General features: G+C 41.8%; 1 protein-coding gene across 1 annotated transcript in view; it reads right to left on the bottom strand.

Annotated features, from left to right (window-relative positions):
• LOC134673624 (ubiquitin carboxyl-terminal hydrolase puf) overlaps positions 1-21,061 on the bottom strand; it is a 76,658-nt gene that overhangs the window by 5,294 nt on the left and 50,303 nt on the right. Inside the window, exons 46-58 of the mRNA XM_063531623.1 lie at positions 15,067-15,267; positions 14,320-14,466; positions 13,391-13,555; positions 12,819-13,049; positions 12,368-12,502; positions 11,217-11,407; positions 10,319-10,516; positions 9,337-9,467; positions 8,606-8,721; positions 7,479-7,722; positions 6,923-7,087; positions 3,519-3,658; positions 2,298-2,429 (exon numbers count right to left, since the gene is read on the bottom strand). Coding sequence (XP_063387693.1) covers positions 2,298-2,429; positions 3,519-3,658; positions 6,923-7,087; positions 7,479-7,722; positions 8,606-8,721; positions 9,337-9,467; positions 10,319-10,516; positions 11,217-11,407; positions 12,368-12,502; positions 12,819-13,049; positions 13,391-13,555; positions 14,320-14,466; positions 15,067-15,267 — 2,196 coding nt within the window. The remainder of the gene's footprint in view (positions 1-2,297; positions 2,430-3,518; positions 3,659-6,922; positions 7,088-7,478; positions 7,723-8,605; positions 8,722-9,336; positions 9,468-10,318; positions 10,517-11,216; positions 11,408-12,367; positions 12,503-12,818; positions 13,050-13,390; positions 13,556-14,319; positions 14,467-15,066; positions 15,268-21,061) is intronic.

Genomic DNA, 21,061 nt, shown 5'->3' with positions numbered 1-21,061 from the left:
GTATATAGTAGGCTATTCAGATAAAATTAAATATCCCACAAAAATAAGCAAGCAGAATTAAACTTTGTGTCAAAGACATAAGTCATAAATTTCAATGCCAAAGTTTTAACTAAGGATGTATTGTTGGATGGATGTATATGTTAGGATGAATTGACCAGTGTAAGCATCAGTTAGCTAGCCCTAAGCAACCAAAGGTCAAGCTCCAGTTGAAAAACTAATAAAGATAGAGTTAAGCTGATAATTTTCCCGCCGTCTCCATGCTTCTTTAAGTTGGGTATTGACTGGTCAGCTGCCTGTTAGCTATAGTTTTCGCGAAAATCGCCAGGACAGAGGTGAAAAATTTTGTATGAAAACTTGCAACTTTAAATGCATTTTTTGACCAAACTATTGCAGTCTAAAATGAAGTCAAAATCAGTCCATCGACTCAATTTTTTGCAAGCTTTCTAATGGTACCCCACATGATTCTTACAAATGAAAAAAGTTTCAGCCTACCCCTCTCAACCCCCTAAATTTCCCCCTTTAATAAGAAATAAGCAGTTTTGACTTATTTACAATATGAGTGGTGGTAATTGCTATAACTGTTCCAAATTTTAGGTATCTATGTCAAACGGTCTCTGAGAAAAACGTATTTAACTGATTTGCAAGACCGAAGTGATCCCATAAGTGTTCCGTAAACAAAGTTTTGTACGGAACACTAAAAATAACGAGCGTATTCAAAACTAAACATATCGGGAGCAGTGTATAGGGAGCGGGGTGTACAAGGGATGACAGTTCTTTTGGATATTTTGGATTTAAGTATATTATACGTGACTACTTAGTATATATTTAAAAAGAAATCAGGCTGAGAAATTTTCCACTCTCAGTTTTTTATAGTTCTAAAATACATAAACTTGGGTATGCATTTTTTTTTGGATTTTCTTACCCACTACGCCAAATTATATTCTAAGAATTATATTCTAAGATCATATAAGAAGGAAAAAATGGCAGAGCAATTTTCCGATGAAAATGAGCGCCAAAAAAGGAATTATCGTAAAAAAAATATTCTCATGTTTGACAAAAGTTTTAGATTTTTTTCTAGTATCACATACTGATACAAATAACTTATTTGGTAAAATAATTTTGGACGGAGGAATTACTCGGTTCAATATATAAACAGATTTGTATTTTTACGTATAAATACCTAACTTAGGAGTGGTTTTTTTTTTGGATATTTATATGTTAGTTTCGGCTCATACTATACAATAACCAAGCAAAATTTCATCGACTGAGAAATTAATGCATGGGTCTCCATACAACAACTTGCTTCGTTTACTACACTAATAAGTGACTAAAACACGTAAACTTAATGTAAGATTATTTTATTGTTAGCATGTGTCGCAACAGTTTCATTTTGATTACATGAGATCTTAAAATTATACTAAAATACAGCCGTCTGTTATCCGGAAAAATTCGAATCGACCGACTCATGAAATTATAACCCTCCATTAATAGGCGTGCATCAGCGGCGTGTTCTCAACTTCTCACACGACAAACATGTAACACGCACAGTTGCCTCTGAAGCGCGACAAAATATTATGGTCCGTTGTGAATAACGCCATTCGATGGTCCGAGCTAAGACCGAAATTAATCAAAAATAATAAGTTTTAGTCAAAAATTTCATTTTTGGTACAAGCTTTTATCGCTGACTGTACTTTTCTTACGACAGACAACGAATACTCATCGACACAATTCTAAAAACCCCTAACACAATTAGGATGCGTTGTTTCATCACAGAGTTCCTATGGCCACCTCCTGTCTCCATCATCAGATCAGCTCGATGGTACCATAATATTGAATTGTCATCCGATTTATACATGCATGCAAAATTTCAGCTCAATCGGAAACCGGGAGTGGATCAAATTTAACTTGCAAGATTTGATTACAGACCGACAGACAGACCCGGGTATGTCTTTAACACATTCAACACCAAGAACCCGACTGTCGGGTACACTGTTCGTAGCGACTACGCGCTACATACGACGAAACCGTGGCTACGCGCTACGAGCGTAACCCGTAGCACTTAGTGGTATTGAATGTGTTAAACTACCCAAGACCACCGGTGGACGGGTAGCAGCGTCCCTCAAATTCGGTGTACTCGACTGCGATCGCCAACCCGCCTGCCAAGCGTGGCGATTATGGCATCCACCCCCCATAAAGGGGGAGGCCTATGTTCAGCAGTGAACGTCTTATGGCTGAGATGGTGAAAGTAAATAAAAGCTTGTAAAAATAATGCCATTAATTTTACAGTACACACGTACCTTAGGGTAATAATGTCTCACGAAGTCGTATATGGCGGGGTCCTCGAGCGACTCCCGCTCATCGAACACCGCATCAACGTACTCCGACACTACACTACACTCCAGAAGCATCTCTTCAAGCTTCGTGTCTCCCTGTAACAATGCCAAATTATATTAGTGTTGGTTGAAACTATAATCAATTTCAATTTATTTCAATTTCAATTTATTTACTTCCTTTGAATACAATTTTAACATTACAGCATGTTGTTCGTGAGAGTAGGAAACGATTCCTCCGTACTAGTAAAAACTGTATGACGGCAGGAAGCACCACCTCTCCCGGATCACAATTAATCTATCTAAGTCTAGACGCAGTATACATAGCATTTATGCATTACTAGATATATAATACATAAACATATATGTAAATATCATTATATCATTATAAAAGATAAAGAAAAAAAACAACAAATGGTAAGGGAAACAAGTGTTAAAAAATCCTTTCAGTCCTATACATTAAAAGATAAAATTCTTTTTAACTTGTTAAATATGTTTTGTAGAAAGTTGCATTGCTTCCTTTTCGGAGATCAGAGAACTCAAAATGTTTGTACAAATAATAGGGTAACATTATACTGTATTTAAAATAAATTATTTTACACCATGAATGAAATAAAGCGCCAGATAACTATTAGAAAAACACAGATAGGAGTTACATTTAAACACAAGTTCTATTTATTCAATAAATCGGATAGAAATATAAAAAGTTGACCGTGACGTCACGAATGTTTGTTCGACGTAAAAACGTAATGTTTTATATAAATTCCATATTAGCAAATCGTTTTGACAGTATTAAAAAAGTAACTGATTTGACTAGTAGGAAAATACCCTATTTGTGACGCTAAGTAGCACCAGCTGCTCGGACATGTTGTCACGACACGTGTGCGTGTGGAGTAGGACTCACCGGCGTGGTGGCGACCTCGTACCAGAAGGCGGCGAAGTAGTTGAACCGCAGCGGCACCGCTTCTAACGCGCACAGCGCCGACAGTAGCACCAGCTGCTCCGACATGTTGTCACGACACGTGTGCGTGTGGAGCAGGACTCACCAGCGTGGTGGCGACCTCGTACCAGAAGGCGGCGAAGTAGTTGAACCGCAGCGGCACCGCTTCTAACGCGCACAGCGCCGACAGTAGTACCAGCTGCTCCAACATGTTGTGACGATACGTGTGCGTGTGGAGTAGGACTCACCGGCGTGGTGGCGACCTCGTACCAGAAGGCGGCGAAGTAGTTGAACCGCAGCGGCACCGCTTCTAACGCGCACAGCGCCGACAGGAGCACCAGCTGCTCCGACATGCAGCGTTGTCGCCACGCCACTCGGCAACACGTGTCTGCGTAAATAAATCATCAGCTTGTAACGTAGACATTTTCTTAGATTTTTAATTAATATTTTTGGGTTGAATTCCTTTTCTTATTTCAACGTTTTTAACAATATCCCAAACTAACTCGATTGATTGCACTTCTTTGCATAATCTGTTGCATTCAGATGCACCTTTTGATGCTTATCTGTTGTCGGGGTTGTCATATAAGTAAAAATAATTAAAACTTGAGATATTTATGTTGTCACTCCAGGAAAACTTTGTATGATTTAGGTATGATTTTTTATTAGATAAAAATTAATTTTGATGTAAAACAAAACATAGAAATTACAGACTTACAAGGTGGCTCTGAAATGAAACATTATTAGATTTAATGATAATAGTACATTTAGATGCTAGTGCGGAAGGTATGTCATTACTTCACGAGTACCGAGATATCTTGCCACGAGCCGCAGGCGAGTGGCAAGACTCGGGACGAGTGAAGAATGACATTTCCGCACGTGTATCGAACGACGTTTTTTAATACAGTTGCGAAAAAATAAGAAAAACATTGTTAATCGTACACTAAACAAAAGTGGTAACAGTGACAGCTCGGTTAGACGTCGTCTTTAAGTATATTATATCTATGGGCGTTTGACAGCTATTCCGTTCCATTCAGTCAACTTATTAAGAACGGAATTTTCAATATTGAATATTAAAAAATAAACGTGTTATAATGATGAAGAGGTAAGTAATTAAATATGAAATATGTAATATTTTTCGTATTCTTACATTAACGGTAGGTTTTTATGCTGATTACGACGTTTAAAGGAAACTAATATTAACACTCATCAATAAGTAGTCGTGAATTGGAACAAGTATAAATTTAAAAAAATTGGAAAAGTAAAAAGCACTAGTTCGAGATAACCAACTTTCCGCACGCTAAACAGCTACGTAAAGTAGCACTTTTTGAGCAACTGTATTAAAAAATATATTTCTTAGGCTCAAGAGTGAGTTCTTACGTTAATCAGTTCAGAATTTTCGAAGAATTTGTGTCTTCAGGGAATTGGCACCCTACTTTTGTTTTTGGCCTTTTGTTCTCAAGATATGAGGAGGTCATTCTGAGGTGACATGCACTTTTGATGTGTGGACCCCTCCGGGGACGCACGCTCGCATGAGCCCTATTTTGTGGTAAGACCACACATTCCACATGGTGGTCAAAATGGTGGAAGCAGTTCGAGTCCTTCGGTGTGTTCCACTGAGTAAGTATAAATGGAATTTAGTTGTGATCAATTCCACAATGGCGCGAAACATTGTGGGTTTGTTCTTAACCAGGGTTTTGGTTCTTTACAGAGGTGACTCCTGCTCGAGGGAAGGGAGCGCTCCGCCAGAAGTCCTAACAGCTTCCAGTGCGGTGAGCTAAATTTCAAATTGTTTCATTTCTTCTCTAGCGGCCGTAAAGGGCATCGGCTAATATATCCTTTTCTCGCTTTGCAGGAGCCGGGATGTTTCTAGAAGCTTTCGATGTTTCTAGAAGCTTTCGATTTCTTTTGAAATTTATTTTGAAGATGTTTAGAACTTCTAAAATGCTGTGGGATCTGTCCCACTCCATCTGCACTGGCCGGCTCCAACCAGGTCAACAGCCAGCTACCCGGGGATTGGAGAGGTCACTCCCCGCTGCTCCAGTTCCAGCAGCTGTTTTGAGGTCGGTCCAAGGCATCCTTGAATTTTGTAGGGCATCTGCGCTCAGCTACAAATTTAAAATGTAATTGAAGAGAGATAGTTTTTTTAATTTAAAGTTTTGAAAGTTCTGGTGCATAAAACTTAGGTATTTCGAAATTTAGTCTTTAGTAATAAATTAATTGGTGTAAACCTTATAACATGAACCTGTGAAGCGACCCAGCTATACCACTGAGCTTTTACACTATAACTTTAGGTTAATAAAGTTTGTTAGATTTAAATTTGTTTAATTGTTTCTCCTCCTAGCTTTCCTACAGCAAGGTTTCCATTTAGTTTATTTTATTTTATTTTATTTTGTTAACATGGCTGTTTCCATTTTAGACAAGCCGGAGCTTTTCAATCATTTATTTTACCCCCCTTCAAAACAGCCGTGTTACAAGCTAAGACTGCGTCGAGCAAAATCAGTGAAAAAGGCAGTCACCGTTTAGTCGCTAGCGTTCACATCTCTCGATAAAAAAATTATAATAAATGTTATTATTATCTCAAAGAGTGTGTTTACAACGAATTACCCTTGAAAATTTGAAATCTTTTACAATATAATAAATGCACTTATAAAATACACTTATGCAAAGTTGTACCTAAAATGAGATGAACGAGTGTCAGCGTTTAGTAAAATTCGTATAAAAAAATCGATGCTCAAGCTATAATATAATATACCGGGTGTGGCCTGTAATATGAACAAAAAATTTAACTGCAGGCTGTACTCCTCATACTGATCAACATTTGTTCAGCGACTTTTGAAAATAACTTGTAGTTTGATTTTTAATACACTTTAAAGGTTATTCAAAGACGCAATGTATTGCGAATTTTGTTATATTTAAGGCTTGACAAGCAACGTCAATCACAATGATTTGGCGTGCCGATACTGCCGATGGCGTCCATTGAAGATAATATTTATTTTGTATGAAAAATAGGGAGTATAAATACTTCATATTTTTATAAAGTTGTTGAAAAAAAGTGTCACCGTTTGAGGAGTACAATCTATGTTTTAATTATTTGCTCATGTTACAGGCCATACCCGGTATATATATTTATCATAAACTGGACGTAGTTTAGGGTGAAAGATCCAATGCACAAAAATCTGTTAGTAAAATTTGAACTTTATGTCAAACGGAAAAGTCATTCATTTAAGTGACAAATTTTAGAGGATGGATCTTTTACCCTAAACTACGTCCCTGATCGGCGATTGACCTGATGGAAAGTGAAGACAGAGCCTAAGACGGAGCTCGCCGGATATCGAGTGATTTTGAAAGCCAGATAAATGGACTACAAGGAATAAGCCTTTTCCTATTTTTCCTCTTAAAGGCAACAGAGAAATTCAATTGTAAATGTAAACTTTCGTAAAATTTCCATACATCCGCCATGTCTGTCAAAATTCTCCTTTGATTCAGATGCCCGGTGGGGCTCGTCCGGAGCGGTCGCGTACTTGCGCGTCCCATTTTGACATTTCGTTTTGGCATATATATTGACTTGTACCCGTTGTGGCGCGCGCCCGCCGCCAGCGGCACCAGCGCGGGCGGGCGGCTGTGCGGGTGTAGTGTAGGGTGTAATACTGACCGATGAACTTGTGGTAGGGACGGTAGACGTCGGGCGGGGCTCGGGCGTGGCCGGGCGGCGCGCGCGCGCGGGCGGCGGGGCGCGCGCCGTGCACGCCCGCCGCCAGCGGCACCAGCGCACCCAGCGCTGCGCCGCCGCCGACCATCACCAGCTCGCGCAGCACGCCTGCACGGTGCACACACACACACATTATCAACTGATGGGCTACGGACAATTCATATGGCCGATGGTCAAGGGGAGGAGTATACATTTAGTTAGAAATTTTGTCTTCTAGGGGTGGGGGATCGCCTGCCCTGCCTACCCTTGGCGACGCAAATGGACATAATATATCTTACAGAATATTCATCTCATTAAACCGATCATCCACATAAAGTAAAACTAGATAGTTGCCTGAAATAATAATAAATAATCTACTACTCTTCCGGGCTGAAATTAATCTAAATGAGTATAATAATATGTGACGTTCCACAGCAAAAGGTACCTTATGGCGGCTGGGGCGTCACATATGAATATGACTATATTCTAAAATGGATATCAACGTTTGAGTAGCACTGACCTAACGCGAGGTCCCGGAGCTGCTTAGGCCTCGCGTGCAGGTTGAGCATGGTGAGCAGGCGGCGCGCGCACTCGGGCCAGTCCTTGCAGGCGAGCAGCAGCGCGCGCGCCTCCTTGGCGTCGCGCCGCGTGCGCAGCGTGCGGCACAGCGCGCGCGCCCAGCGCAGCGCCGCGAGCAGCTCCTCCCGCACGCCGTGCGACCCGCTGCCGCCTTCCACTACCACTGCGTGGAGACTGTGTAACGCCTGGAAACATTATCGCGCGTTAGCCGTATCTATACTCTGTATCTTTAGGTTTTTAAATAAAAGTAAGCAAATAATTTATAAATTTTCGGGTAGTTATAAATTGGTTAACCAACCAAATACAAAACCACCTGGATCTGTCTCAGAAGGACCTTACTTTAACCTACATTATTTGATCATGTAATGTTTTCTTCTACAGCCCTCCATTATACAACGCGTACAGCCTGTCGTCCTCGTTCTCGACCGAGTAGATGTGATCTAGATCAGTGCCCCAAACGCGTTAGTTGCACGTAGCATTATTCCCGGTCGCATTTTTCCCCACTTTTCATGGACGTCACACTTAATTAATAGGTTAGGCAGGTTAGGTTCGTTAGGTAGCTTCAGATGCCCGAAGGGCAAACCTCCCAGAAATGCTATGTCCGTCTAGCTATGTAGTGAACTAACGCTACGCGGAACGCGGAACTAACGCTAGTGGGGAAAAATGCGACGGGGAATAATGCTACCCGGAACTAACGAGAGTGGGGAAAAATGCGATCGGGAATAATGCTACGCGAAACTAACGCGTTTGGGGCACTGATCTAGCTACTCTACCAAGTGTACTCACCTCGAAGGTCATCTGCAGCCCCCCATTATACACCACGTACAGCCTGTCGTTCTCGACCAGCGTGCAGAACGCCGATATGAGCGTCGTCCAACACGTGCTGCCGTTCACACCTTACAGTATGAGGGTACCAGGTGCACTCACCTCGAAGGTCATCTGCAGCCCTCCATTATACACCACGTACAGCCTGTCGTTCTCGACCAGCGTGCAGAACGCCGATATGCGCGTCGTCCAACACGTCCTGCCGTTCACACCTTACAGTATGAGGGTACCAGGTGCACTCACCTCGAAGGTCATCTGCAGCCCTCCATTATACACCACGTACAGCCTGTCGTCCTCGTTCTCGACCAGCGTGCAGAACGCCGATATGAGCGTCGTCCAACACGTCCTGCCGTTTAAACCTGAAAGCCAACTCAAATGTTACGATGTTACAAAATATTCGATCATTTCATTGTTCGTGAATCGTTGTTATTTACTTTGACCGACAATTGGTAACCCATGAAATGCTAAACCATGTTTTATAAGTTAGGATGAACACGCAAAGGGCAACTCATAGTGAGCTGCAATCGTATAGGTTCCAACTTCCGTAAATTTCAAATCGAGGTTTCCATTTATAACAATAAAATTCTTGTCCACACGTTGTTGTTGTACCCGTTCCGTGGCAGTAAGGGCTAACCCCCTTATTCACAACGTTTACTAAAGCTGACAAGCCGATAATAATCGTTTGTCCCTTTCCATCATACCTATACGTCGGAAAGGGATAAACGATTATTATCGGCTTGTCAACTTTAGTAAACATTTATGAATAAGGGGGTAAAGCTGTACCTGTCAATTAAATTTAACCTTTAAGGGCCACTTGAACCAAACCTGGAGTTACAATGGTTACCAGTACAATTTGACACTGGGTAAACGGTTTAACCAGTTAACCTCCGGGTTAGTGGGATGGTGCAAGTGGCACTAAGATTTAGCAGTAGGTACGACAATCATCACTATCACTCGGACTCGAAGCTCCTTACCCTGTAGATACGCGGAGAGCGTGCTGCGTCTGAAGGCTGCCGCCTCCCGGCCGTCGGTCTCCCCGCTGCTGCTGCTGCTGTTGCTGTTGCCGCTGCTGCCGCTGCCGCGCGCGGCAAGGATACGCGCTAGCCTGCACCAAAGAGAATAGATAGTATAGAGGGGTCCTGTCATAGTAAATTTTGTAGTCACCGTAAAATTACTGCCATCTATCGACACACGACTAAAACTCAAAATAAACACGTATACAATTATCTAAAAAATGTGTATATATGGATAAATGATTTTAGTATTTTTATATAATTTTTACCCATGTTCATTCCCTGATATCTATGCGTTAAAATTGTTAAATATAAAACGATGTCGTCACGCCATCTAGCCGAGCAATAGGCCAAAGGTCTGTGCGCCATCTATCCGTGAATGACTTTATTCATCTCATACGAAGTTATGTATGTCTTTGCCTGCACACATAACCAATTTTAAAGGATCCATATTGGCACAGATCATCCCTTCGTGCTTCTTGCCTCTTGCCAGATGCCTCGAAATGGACGCTCTCCGACAACCACGCATGCGGCGTCCGCCATTTTTAATATTGAAAACATGACGTCTGGAACCTGCGCGCTGCATGACGCGAAAATTTAAAGTATTGCTTTGCCACCCGAGGAGTTGAAAAGTGTATATTCAGCGTTTGATTTGCGAGAGGTGTTCACCGAATACCACCATGGTGGCGAGCTACATTCATACGCTTAGTACAGTCAACATCGAATTGACAGTAACGGCAAAAGGCAAGGGCCACCGTCGTCCATGGACATCATCAGACGAGCAACGTATGCCACGCCGACCATTGAGAACCCTGATTACCCGCTTTTTGGAGAGCCACATGTCTCCACGTTCTGGGAAGAAATGAGCTAAATGCCATGTATCTAAGTGGCTTTGGCGGGAAGTATGGCGATAAAGCCTTCTTAAATTGTATGGACAGCATACCTGAGCAGCTCCTCGGCCGCGCCGGGGTAGAGGTGCGCGTGCGGCGCGATGTTGCGGAAGGCCCAGTGTATGTTCTGGTGCTGCGCGAGCGAGCGAGCGAACGCGCCCGAGCGACGGCAGCAGAGCCGCAGGAGAGCGTAGTAGGGAGGGAGCATAGCGCGGTTGTACGCTACCACTTCGCCGTCTTCGTGGTCGGCACTGCGAAAGGGTTAACATGATAACCATAGGCATATCACTTTAACCTCTACAAGGAAAATTGGCAGCCAAATTTGAATCAAAGGTAGTAGGAAATAGAGTTGAATTTGCTTTGTTTTAAATCGAAATTTGAACGAAACAAAACAAAACTGGAACTGGAAGAGATCCCTCAAAGGGATAAGTTCGCCTTTGTACTTCTTGCTAATTGTATGTTATTTTTAATATGTCTTTTTGTACAATAATGAGTTTACTACTACTACTACTACAAAAGCAACTCTTTGATTCAAATTTCATTGCAGGTAATTTGTACTAGTATTAGGACATTGAACTCTAAGAGGTTATAGAAAATTCTCAATAATCGTTACGGGGTTAAGTTTGAGGTTTCAATCTAGGTCTGTAATGTGTTAATAACGTCCATGATTTTCTTTGTAATATGTACATAAATGACGAAGATTATGTCTTATACAATGCCGGTGGTCATGTTTTTGTCGTAGATTCCGTCAGGAATAATTTTCAGGTTTTTAAATCTGAAAATAGTGACCACTTAAACTTTCGTTTCTGATGAAGTTATGTTTCCACAAAAAAAAACTGACATTATAGGGGCCAATACATTAGTTATAACTTTTAGTATAGGTACCATGAATATTTCTAAACACACGTCGTCACAACGCACTTAAATATCAACCATAATGCAAGCACTTACAGTATATAGTTGAAGGCTATGTGCTTCGTGAGCCGCTGATTCGCCACCGCTAGTTGAACGTTCTCTGCGCAATCAACACATACGGCGTGCCAAAACGTTAACAGCGCCTGTTTGTTCGGATGAACCGCTACAGAGGGCTCTGATATCGCCGGGTGGTACAGGTCCCAGAGATCGTTGAAGTACTGGCCGAACTAGATGGAAAGAAAGGACGAAGATTAAGAAAAATCCTTGGGATAAACGAGTACAGATGTAGTGCATAATTATTTTCCATCGTATTTTCATGGAAACGTAAGAAGGTGTCTTGATATTTCAGTCGGTCTCGGTACAAAAAGTACTGAGGTTGACTGAATTAGCATAACCAATACGAACGTTTCCGAAGAAAATGAAACCGTATGGATAACGAGTTTGTTTTATAATATACATAATATCATGATGCAAGTGTACATATTACTTTTAACATTTAACATTACAACTTCAAACATATTAAAATCACAGGGAAACAGATCCAACTGACAAGGAGACTGAGCTCAATTTTAAGTTACAAAAAAAAAATCTGTAAATCAGTCCAAATTGTTTACATTGAACGCAACAGGCTGGTGGCAGAACTATTATGGCCTTGATTGTTTTTTTTTCTTGAGAATTTGTTACACACATTGAATGAATATTGCCTGCAAGAGTGGTTCCTCACTAGTGTACACATGTAATTGCTCTCATTAAAGCAAAACGTGCACAGACAAGATATCCTCTAGACTGAGCATAGTAGCGCTACCCCCTCTGCCACAAAAATACGGTAGTTTTACTCCATTTTCGAGTCAAGTGTCTTTGTGTGACGCCCGTGTCTTTGAACGGACCAATCACGGCACGGGACTCGCTCACGTCGTCCCCCGCACCCTTGTATTTTTGGCATCATCGGTTTCATGGAATAATTGCTCTAAGCTCCGTGTAGAGGATTCCTAGTTTATGAAAATGTCACACAATACACATTGGACAAAGAAATGAGACAGATGAAATGTGACGTCCCACCGGTAAAAGTACCTTATGGCGGTTGGCGCTTACGCTATCATTAACGTCGCTCCAATATTATAGCGGCGCTACGCGACGTTAGCGCCAGCCGCCATAAGGTACCTTTTGCCGTGGAATAGCACCCTTACCATGAGTTTCTCGACGCGGCTGACGACGCAGTAGGACATGACGCCGAAGTATGCCGTCAGCTTCATGGTGCCGTGCACCGCTATGTCGGTGTACTTCCGCGCCGCTTTCAGCTTGCCCAGGAGCATTGTGTACACCTGCAAATTGGGTGATATTACAGGTTGGCCCGAAAATACGTTGAGATCTTTTTTACGGAGTTTATTGAATGAAGAATGGAGACAGAATGTTTGCGCGCGGTTTGTGGCCACTGCCAGCGGTCGGCAACAGGCGGCCCGCGAGCTTCCCTGGTTATTTGTATGGAATATTGACAAACGACAATGTCTGATAAAGTCACAAATATTAACAAAGTGCGGCCCGATTTAACGTCGTAAACTACTATATGGACCTTGGCTGCTAAAAGGTTGCCGACCGCTGCTCTAGAGTCAAGAGCAGCGGTCGGCAACCTCCGTGTACCTGGTGCAGCGTGTGGTGCGCGGTGTCGGGCAGCTTGGCCTGGTGCGGCGCGGCGGGAGGCGGGCGCGCGCGCGCGTAGCCCTGGCGGAAGTGCTGCGACGGCACCAGCGCCACCAGCAGCAGCGCGGCCGCGGCACGCACGCGCGCCGCCGGCGCCGCCAGCAGCTGCGGCTCCACCCAGCGCTCCGCCGTGCGCAGCGCCCAGGCGTGCGCCGCCTTGTTGCGAGGGACCTAATACATAGATAAAATAGAAGATATAAATTCATGATCTCGTCATAGGCTATATTCCGAATTACGCTCATAGCGCTCATAGTACGCTCACGATCGGACCGATTCACGCTCATAGCGCTTACATGAGATATCGTGACGTCAATGGACGGTGCTCACACTCCCAGGCGTAAACACCTTGAGCGCAAACGTCAAGGTGACGTTTGACAATGACAGAACAGGCGAGAAAAAAACTCGAGTTAGCTAACTGATTCGGACCGGCAGCCAGTACTGTAAGCGTTGTGAGCCTGATTCGGAACATAGCCATAATTAACCACTTATTACAGACTCTACGCTGTCATTACCTGTAACGCGAGCCACTCAAGCGCAGCGTGTGGACACACGTCCGCGCAGTCCCATAACCGCGCCAGCACTAGTTGGGTAAAACAGGGCAGCCCGCCGCTCGCGCCCGCGCCGCCGCCGCTTCCTTCTACTAATAGCGTCAGCAACTTGAAGAAGGATCCGCAGCTCTGTTAACAAGAAGACAAAAATACTTAAGAATACGTAGTGATAAAGTATTCTAACATGGAGGGGTTGTAAACTCTTTCGACGAAGTTTGTGACCGCCCGAGGATTGTGAATAGAATTAACCCTTTATAAGGCATAAGGGTGTCAGGAATTATGCAAAATTGAACGTGATATGAAATAAAGTTCAAAATCAGGTGGAAAGTATATATTCCCTCTATTTTTATAAAGGCTTAAATGTCTATTTTACAATTTACAATCATACCAACAGCACAATAAAGCTTGCCTAGCTAATTAAGCGCTTCCATCCGTCCAAGTTTCCCCAAATTTGTCCTAGTTCGGAACCCGTCCAGGGATGAAAAGCTAACACTTTTGTGTCAAGGTTATGATGCCAACAGTTTAGTTCGAAATAAAAATAGTTTTTAGGTGTTCATACACGATGAATACGATTTCTTGCATGGAAGACCATGTTGACGATCTACTCACCAGCGCGTTTCAGCATAAGTCTTCATCAGGCAGTCTGCTTGTAGATCTACAGGAAAACCTGAAGGTAGAGTGTCTAGACGCAGTACCATGGAGTGCTTACCGATGGCCTGGTAGATCTTGTTGACACTCTGCTAGCGCACCCCAGCATAGGTCTTCACCAGGTAGTCTGCTTATAAATCTATTGGGAATCCTATGCGTAGACTAACTAGACACAGTACCTCATCGAGAGCATCGCCATGGCTTGGTAGATGAACGGGAACCGTAGAGAGAGACAGACACAATACCTCGGAGTGTTTGGCGATGGCCTGGAAGATCATGCTGACGATCTTCTGCGCGAGCGGCTCGTTCCAGCGGCACAGCGCGAACACCAGCGCGCGCGTCTGCTGCAGGCTCAGGCAGTCGCGGGTCTGCTGGTAGATGAATGGGAAGCCCTGGGGAAAGAGACAACAGATCAGACATTTTGTCTGACACAGAGAGAAAAGATAAAGTTATACTTCGGTATATTGGCAAAGTCACGGAATTTGAATATATCATGTGGACATAAATAAACATCGAATAATGAAAAGTCAAGAAAGGTGTAAAAGTGTGAAGCGCTGGTGGCCTAGCGGTAACAGCGTGCGACTTGCAATCTGGAGGTCGCGGGTTCAAACCCCGGCTCTTACCAATGAGTTTTTCGGAACTTATGTACGTAATATCATTTGATATTAACAGTCGCTTTTTGGTGAAGGAAAACATCGTGAGGACACCTGACTAATCCCAATAAGGCCTAGTTTTCCCTCTGGGTTGGAAGGTCAGATGGCAGTCGCTTTCGTAAAAATGGTGCTTATGTCAATTCTTGGGATTAATTGTCGAGTAGACTCCAGGCTCCCATGAGCTGTGGCAAAATTCCGGGACAACGCGAGGAAGAAGAAAGAAAGATGTAAAAGTTTATATCTGACCCTGAAAATAGAAAATGACAGTTATCAAGAGGTTTTCATAATGTATTCTTATTGTAAACTTTACCTCTAACAAATTTTGTATAGATATTGTACCTTCGCATGAAGCAACGCCTTAGCATCAGCCTCTTGCAGCGCTAAATGCCCGCTGGCGTCCCTCGACCGCTCCACAAGCCCCGCCACTAGCGCCACCATTTTGTCTAGAGCGCCCGGTCGTAGCTTGTCGCCCGCGCTTTCTGTGTTCCCGCTGCCGCTTCCGCTTCCGCTGCCGCCCGCTTCTTCAGATGGTGATTCCACCTGAGACGAATATAATGTTGAGTAAACAAAACAAACAGCAACACTCTTTTAAGGTGAGGTATGCCCGGGGAAAATTTTCAGATTCTGTCAAATTACCCCATTTCACACACAAGCACACGTCACGCACACTACCTCACTTTACCGGGACAGGTCAGTGACCCATCCTGTTTTTTTTAAGTTTCGTCTTAACCACTAGCCTCCTTTGAGGAAGAGAAACTCTAAAAAAGTTCCATTGAAAGAAGGAAGACAAAACAATATATTTTATCTTGCTCTCCTTGTCTGTTCATGTCACATGTGACATACTTAAATATAAATTAACTAAATAATCGAATTCATTAGATACTCGAACTAAATAAACCGAATAAATACAGAAGTCGTCAAATGAAAAACGTTATTTAGGTACTACTCTAATCAATAGGGCTTTCGATAAGGCACAAATCAATTCAATGACAATTTCATTAAAATCATATGTGTATTCCGATGATGTTATTATTATATAACTTACCTTAGCTTAGCTTCAATTTGTATATATTTAGTTATACTACCTAGCTACTAAGCAAAATTTGCATGCTTCTTCAAGTGAAATGTAGGGGAGAGCGGGGACAAAGGTAACTGCGAGTGGAAAGTAACTATTGCTCTGTAGGTTTATCTAATAGACAAAATACCACTCCACTGCTATTAAGTGATAGACAGTGGTGCCCTCCTCACTCAGTCAGCACATTCAGTCGAAACGTCACCACGCCGCGGCGCCACGTGCTATTAGGTTGTGTGAGAGGACGCAACGTGATTTTTCGAATCAAAAGTCCGTTTTTTGACTTTTAGTTATTTGATGTTTATGTTGTATTAAAATTCATACATTTTCTGAATATTTGCATATCCCCTAGAGTGGCATTGTCTGGCTAGGTCTCTATGGTGGCGGGGAGACGGACTGATATAACAAGCCGTTGATTGGCGGCGCCTCAGATTTAACGGTGGCTTGAGGTTGAATGGTGCGGCCAATTTAGAAAAATATACGTCTAGTGGCGGGGCCTCCATGGGTGGTCATCGCGAATTTGGCGAGTGTTAGAAATATGACCATTTCTCAAAAAATATGTATGAATGATATTAACTATGTATCATTGAATTCAGCATAAAATAGCTTATTTGATTGTATACCAATGAATTTCATTATATTTATTTGAATTATGCTGGACTTGATCAAATCTCATATTACCAATTTTTTTTCTTTCATGTATAAAAATATGTATAATTAGGAAATAAAACAATTGATTGAAAAAAAGCAGTCTTTATGACAAAACATTACATTTAACACGATTCACACAGTTTATTTCACTTTTTATCACTGCGTATTCCATTTGTATACCTTCGTAAGGACAATGTTTTTAGCAAATAAATTTCTGGTTTCTGAATGTTCGAGGCTCGACGGTCGGCGCGTAATGGACGAGTTCTGGTGGGGCGTGAACATCACGCCATTTCTAAAAAACATTATTTTACGCGGGAATTCAACCGTTAAGGAATACCATCCTTGTTTAATGAAGAATGCATCTTGCAAAAGTGAGCAAGCAAGGCATAGTTTTAACGGTTTTATTTTAGGCGCAAAATACGGCGTCACACAGAGGCCGGGAGACGGTCTCTGCCACACACGGGCTTGTTGTGACGGAACCGTCTCCCGGTTCACCGCTAATTGGAGAGTGTCTGGCTACCGGCCTCTGCCACGCAGGGGCATGTTTTAAAAATGGCCGCGCCATTTTTCCTACCGTTCAACCGGAGGCCCTGCCACCCAAAGAGATATTGATTAGAATGATTGCAATTTATTTTTCTCGCACACGTTGCGTTTCAAATTCAAAGATATTTTTCATGTTTTCAGAAAAATGCGGTCGGGTACGAAAGTAACAAAGCCATACAAAAGTAACATTTACATCCCATACAATATACCTATTGGATCTTTGCCATATTAGTAAACGATGTATGCCATATTTGTAAGTGAAAAAACTCTGACCCTGAGTTATCTGATTAGAAAACATGTTTATAAGACAATAAATTGATCTTATCACTTGAAATAAAAACAATTTCTAACGAGGAATTAATATTGATTTGTTTTCTTAAAATACTAATGTTTATGTAGTTGAAATGCAAATATTAAAGTGTGTTACGAGTATCAATAATAATTTACATGATTAGTAGGTACTTTTAGGGTTCCGTAACTCAAAAAGAAAAAAACGGAACCCTTATAGGATCACTCGTGTGTCTGTCTATCCGTCTGTCACAGCCAATTTGCTCCAAAACTACTGGACCAATTTAGTTGAAATTTGGTACACATATGGAAGTCTGCTACCCAAAGACGGACATGTTATAAACAAATGAATTTTAAGTATAGGGGGCTATTTTAAGGGGAATATGAGAAAATTACAAAACCATATCGTGTTACATATTAAAAGGGCTTATTTTGAGGATCTCAAATATATTTTTTTTTATAATTTTATATGAAACAGTTTAGAAATTATTTAAGAAAATAGGCAAAAAATGACCGCCCCCCCCCCTTATCTCCGATAATATTAGGTCTAAAATTTTGAAAAAAAAAATACACAACCTTCTACCTCTAGATGACAGGAAAACCTATTAGAAATCTAGAGTCAAGCGTGAGTCGGACTTAAGAAAAAAACGCGGTTGGGCTGTTTTAGGGACACAGCCGTAATGGTTTACGTGAAACTAGCTGTGGACACCTTTTTCGAAAGCCGATGGCCGAGCTACGCGTAGGGCCGTAGGCCCAAGCATCCCTTAGAGGCTTTATAAAACGCACGGCCGAAGGCCGAGTTGCGGGTGGTTAGTGCTCAAACACAGAACAATTATAGTTCAATTGTCTGAATGCGAAGGTCGAAAGCCCTGAAGGCCCGGAGCCTCCGACAAGTGCATGCTCCCCTGAAAGGAGATTGTCGATTTTGTTCTATCTTTTGCTAAGCGATTGGGCCCAATACCTACAGATTACTGGAAAAACGCGTAAGAAGTCTGCAACTAAGCGTGAGCCGGTCTTGATAATAAGAATTGTGTTTACGTGAAACGTGGTGCGGACAGCTAGTGCGAAGGTTGATGGCCAAGCTCTGCGTTGGGCCGAAGGCCTGACGCATCCGAGAGAGGTGCACCTCCACGCAAGGTCGAAGCATGACCTTTAGGAGGTTAGTGCTCAAACAGAACAAATAATTGGTTTAGTTAAGTACGAGTAGCTAAGTGAGAAGGCTGAACTGCCGTATATCGCGACCATCGAATTTCGCAAATTGCGGGGATTTTTCTTTTACACCAATGAAACCGTAGGTAATTAGAGTGACAGAGAGAAATGCCAGCAATTTGCGAACTTCGAGCTTCGATTTCCGCGGTTATAGCCCTGTTATCTTGAATTAACAGAGATACGCCTAACAATGAAAAAAAATGTAGGCACTATGCTTAACATAATACTTACAAAAACAAATGGGTAACTAACTATCCTAAGCTGTGTGTGGACAAATTGAATAAACAGTTGAATGTACTTAAGAACTTCGCTTTGCTCGCTCGTTCAAAAATGTGTGCAGTACGGAACCCTTGGGACGCGAGTTCGACTCGCACTTGACCGGTTTTTATTTTGATTTGATAATTTTGATATGTCATATTATATTAAATTACAGCCTACTGTGTCTTGTTACTTTTGACCCACAACGTGTTACTTTCTGCACGCCAACGGGGTCATTAGTAACAAAAGACGGTTTTTTTAAAACAAAATACACAATTATAATGTTAGTCAAGACTTTAATGTACAGAACATGCACTGACGTTATATATGACTACATTAAACTCATCAAAATAATAAAGGTTAACCAGAAACTAAGGTCAAAGTACAAAGTGTTACGTTTCTCCCCACTCTACCCTAAGCGTCCAAAATTACTGTCCACCTATGTTCATCACTATATTTTTTGCAAATAAATATATGGTTATCTTTATCAATAAATTAAGTCCTGGCAGGGTGGAAATTTCATTTTGGCGGATTCTTTCTCTCTGCATCTGACTGTACCTACAGCTATTACGGCAATTTTTTGGTAAACTTACGGTTATATATTCAGACTCTGAATCTCTATAGTTATTTAAGACTAAAATATTTAAGATATATGGACATACCTCTGCTCCTTGAACTACGTCCAAAGAGAGGTATGGGAATGGGAACTGAGAATGACATCTCGCTTTGTATGGTAGAGCACAGCACAGCGGATGTCATTCCAGATCTAGAGCAGAGCTCAACCTTACAGAAATCTGCAGCCTAATAACACTAGCACTAGACCCTACTCATAGTGTCCTTTCTGCCGGTGAGTATGATTGCCAGTTATCAACGAGGGGTGCGGAGTGTTAGACTCGGCAACGCGCATGGAGTTGCAGGCAGTTATCATCAGACGGGCCGTATGTTTGTTTGTCAGCGACGAGGTATAAAAAATAAAATTAAATATGCACAGAATATCATTGAATTAAAAACTTTGTTTTATTTTATAGTAAATTAGTATAACACTCGATACACAGGCAATCACAATCCAGGCCGCTGCGGTTTTGGGCTGTAAGCCTCGTAGGCCAGTAGGTATATCTCGGCCTCACAAGCCGCAAAAACTCGCTAGGACTGAGGCTAGACCATAGCCGTTTATTTATTCTTGATTTCATGAAGGTTTGCAGAACAGCACGTAACCGCATTATACATCTATCTTAGACGGACCTCACAGCGACAAAATAGGTGTACCACTGCACGATTTTCAAGTAGTACACGAAATATTTACATAATGTTCCGTATTAATAGGTAATATTTGAAGATCAAAAGTTCTCTAACATAAATACAAGATCACAACATTGTCATCACAGTTCATTGACGTTGACGTACAAAAGTACGTCAAATAGGTATGCAATATTAATACCAGCATAATGAAAATTAATTCCAATCAGTAAGTATGAGTCTTCAAACTTTTTTCATTCTAAGCCGGGTTTCAAGGAGCAAATTACTTAAATGATATTGGAATCGTATTGTTTTAAGATAGTTTACTGCGTTTTTCAACCATTATGCCCCAACAAATCAAATCTAAGATGAGACTCGAGCTCCATGAGATGATAATTGTTTACCCTGTTTTTTTAAATACTATTTGTCTACTGGTATACTTTTTCGTATATGTATATGATTTAATGTCAAAATAAATGCCAAAACCAACTGTCATTTTAATTAAATTCGCGATACGTGTGCTTTGATCCGAGCCCAGCGGGCATCTGATCAAAGAAGTTGCGTGCACGGAACCGCTGATATCATATTTTCGAACTTATTTATTGAATGTGAAATTTAAAAAAAAAGTAATCCTGGTAGTCGCTCAAGCATACAATTGCGCGTCATTAGAAGCAGTTTTCATATTTTTATCTTTTGTGCATAAATTGTTACGAATCTTTAAAGTCCGTTTTAGACCTATGTTCGTGATCGATTTCTATCGAGCAAAAGTCAAAAACTTAGGATTCTAATCCCTGAAGTTACTAGAGAAAGCCCTCAAGTTTGCTAATTGAATGTATGGCAGCCGTATTGTGATCCAAAAAAGAGCTACGGCTTTTAAAAAACTCAGTTTTCTGAACTCACTGCACCTTAACTGTCCATGGGTGTGTAGTGTGTGCCTTACCAACACATATCTTTCTTTCCGACGTATTGGTACGATGGAAAGGGACAAACGATTATTATCGGCTTGTCAGCTTTAGTAAACGTTTATGAATAAGGGGGTTAGAGTATACTCGTATAAGGCTGCACATGTATCATTTG

Source organism: Cydia fagiglandana, chromosome 18, assembly GCF_963556715.1.
Source record: "Cydia fagiglandana chromosome 18, ilCydFagi1.1, whole genome shotgun sequence".
Lineage (NCBI taxonomy): Eukaryota > Metazoa > Arthropoda > Insecta > Lepidoptera > Tortricidae > Cydia > Cydia fagiglandana.
This window is presented reverse-complemented; position numbering and strand designations above follow the sequence as displayed.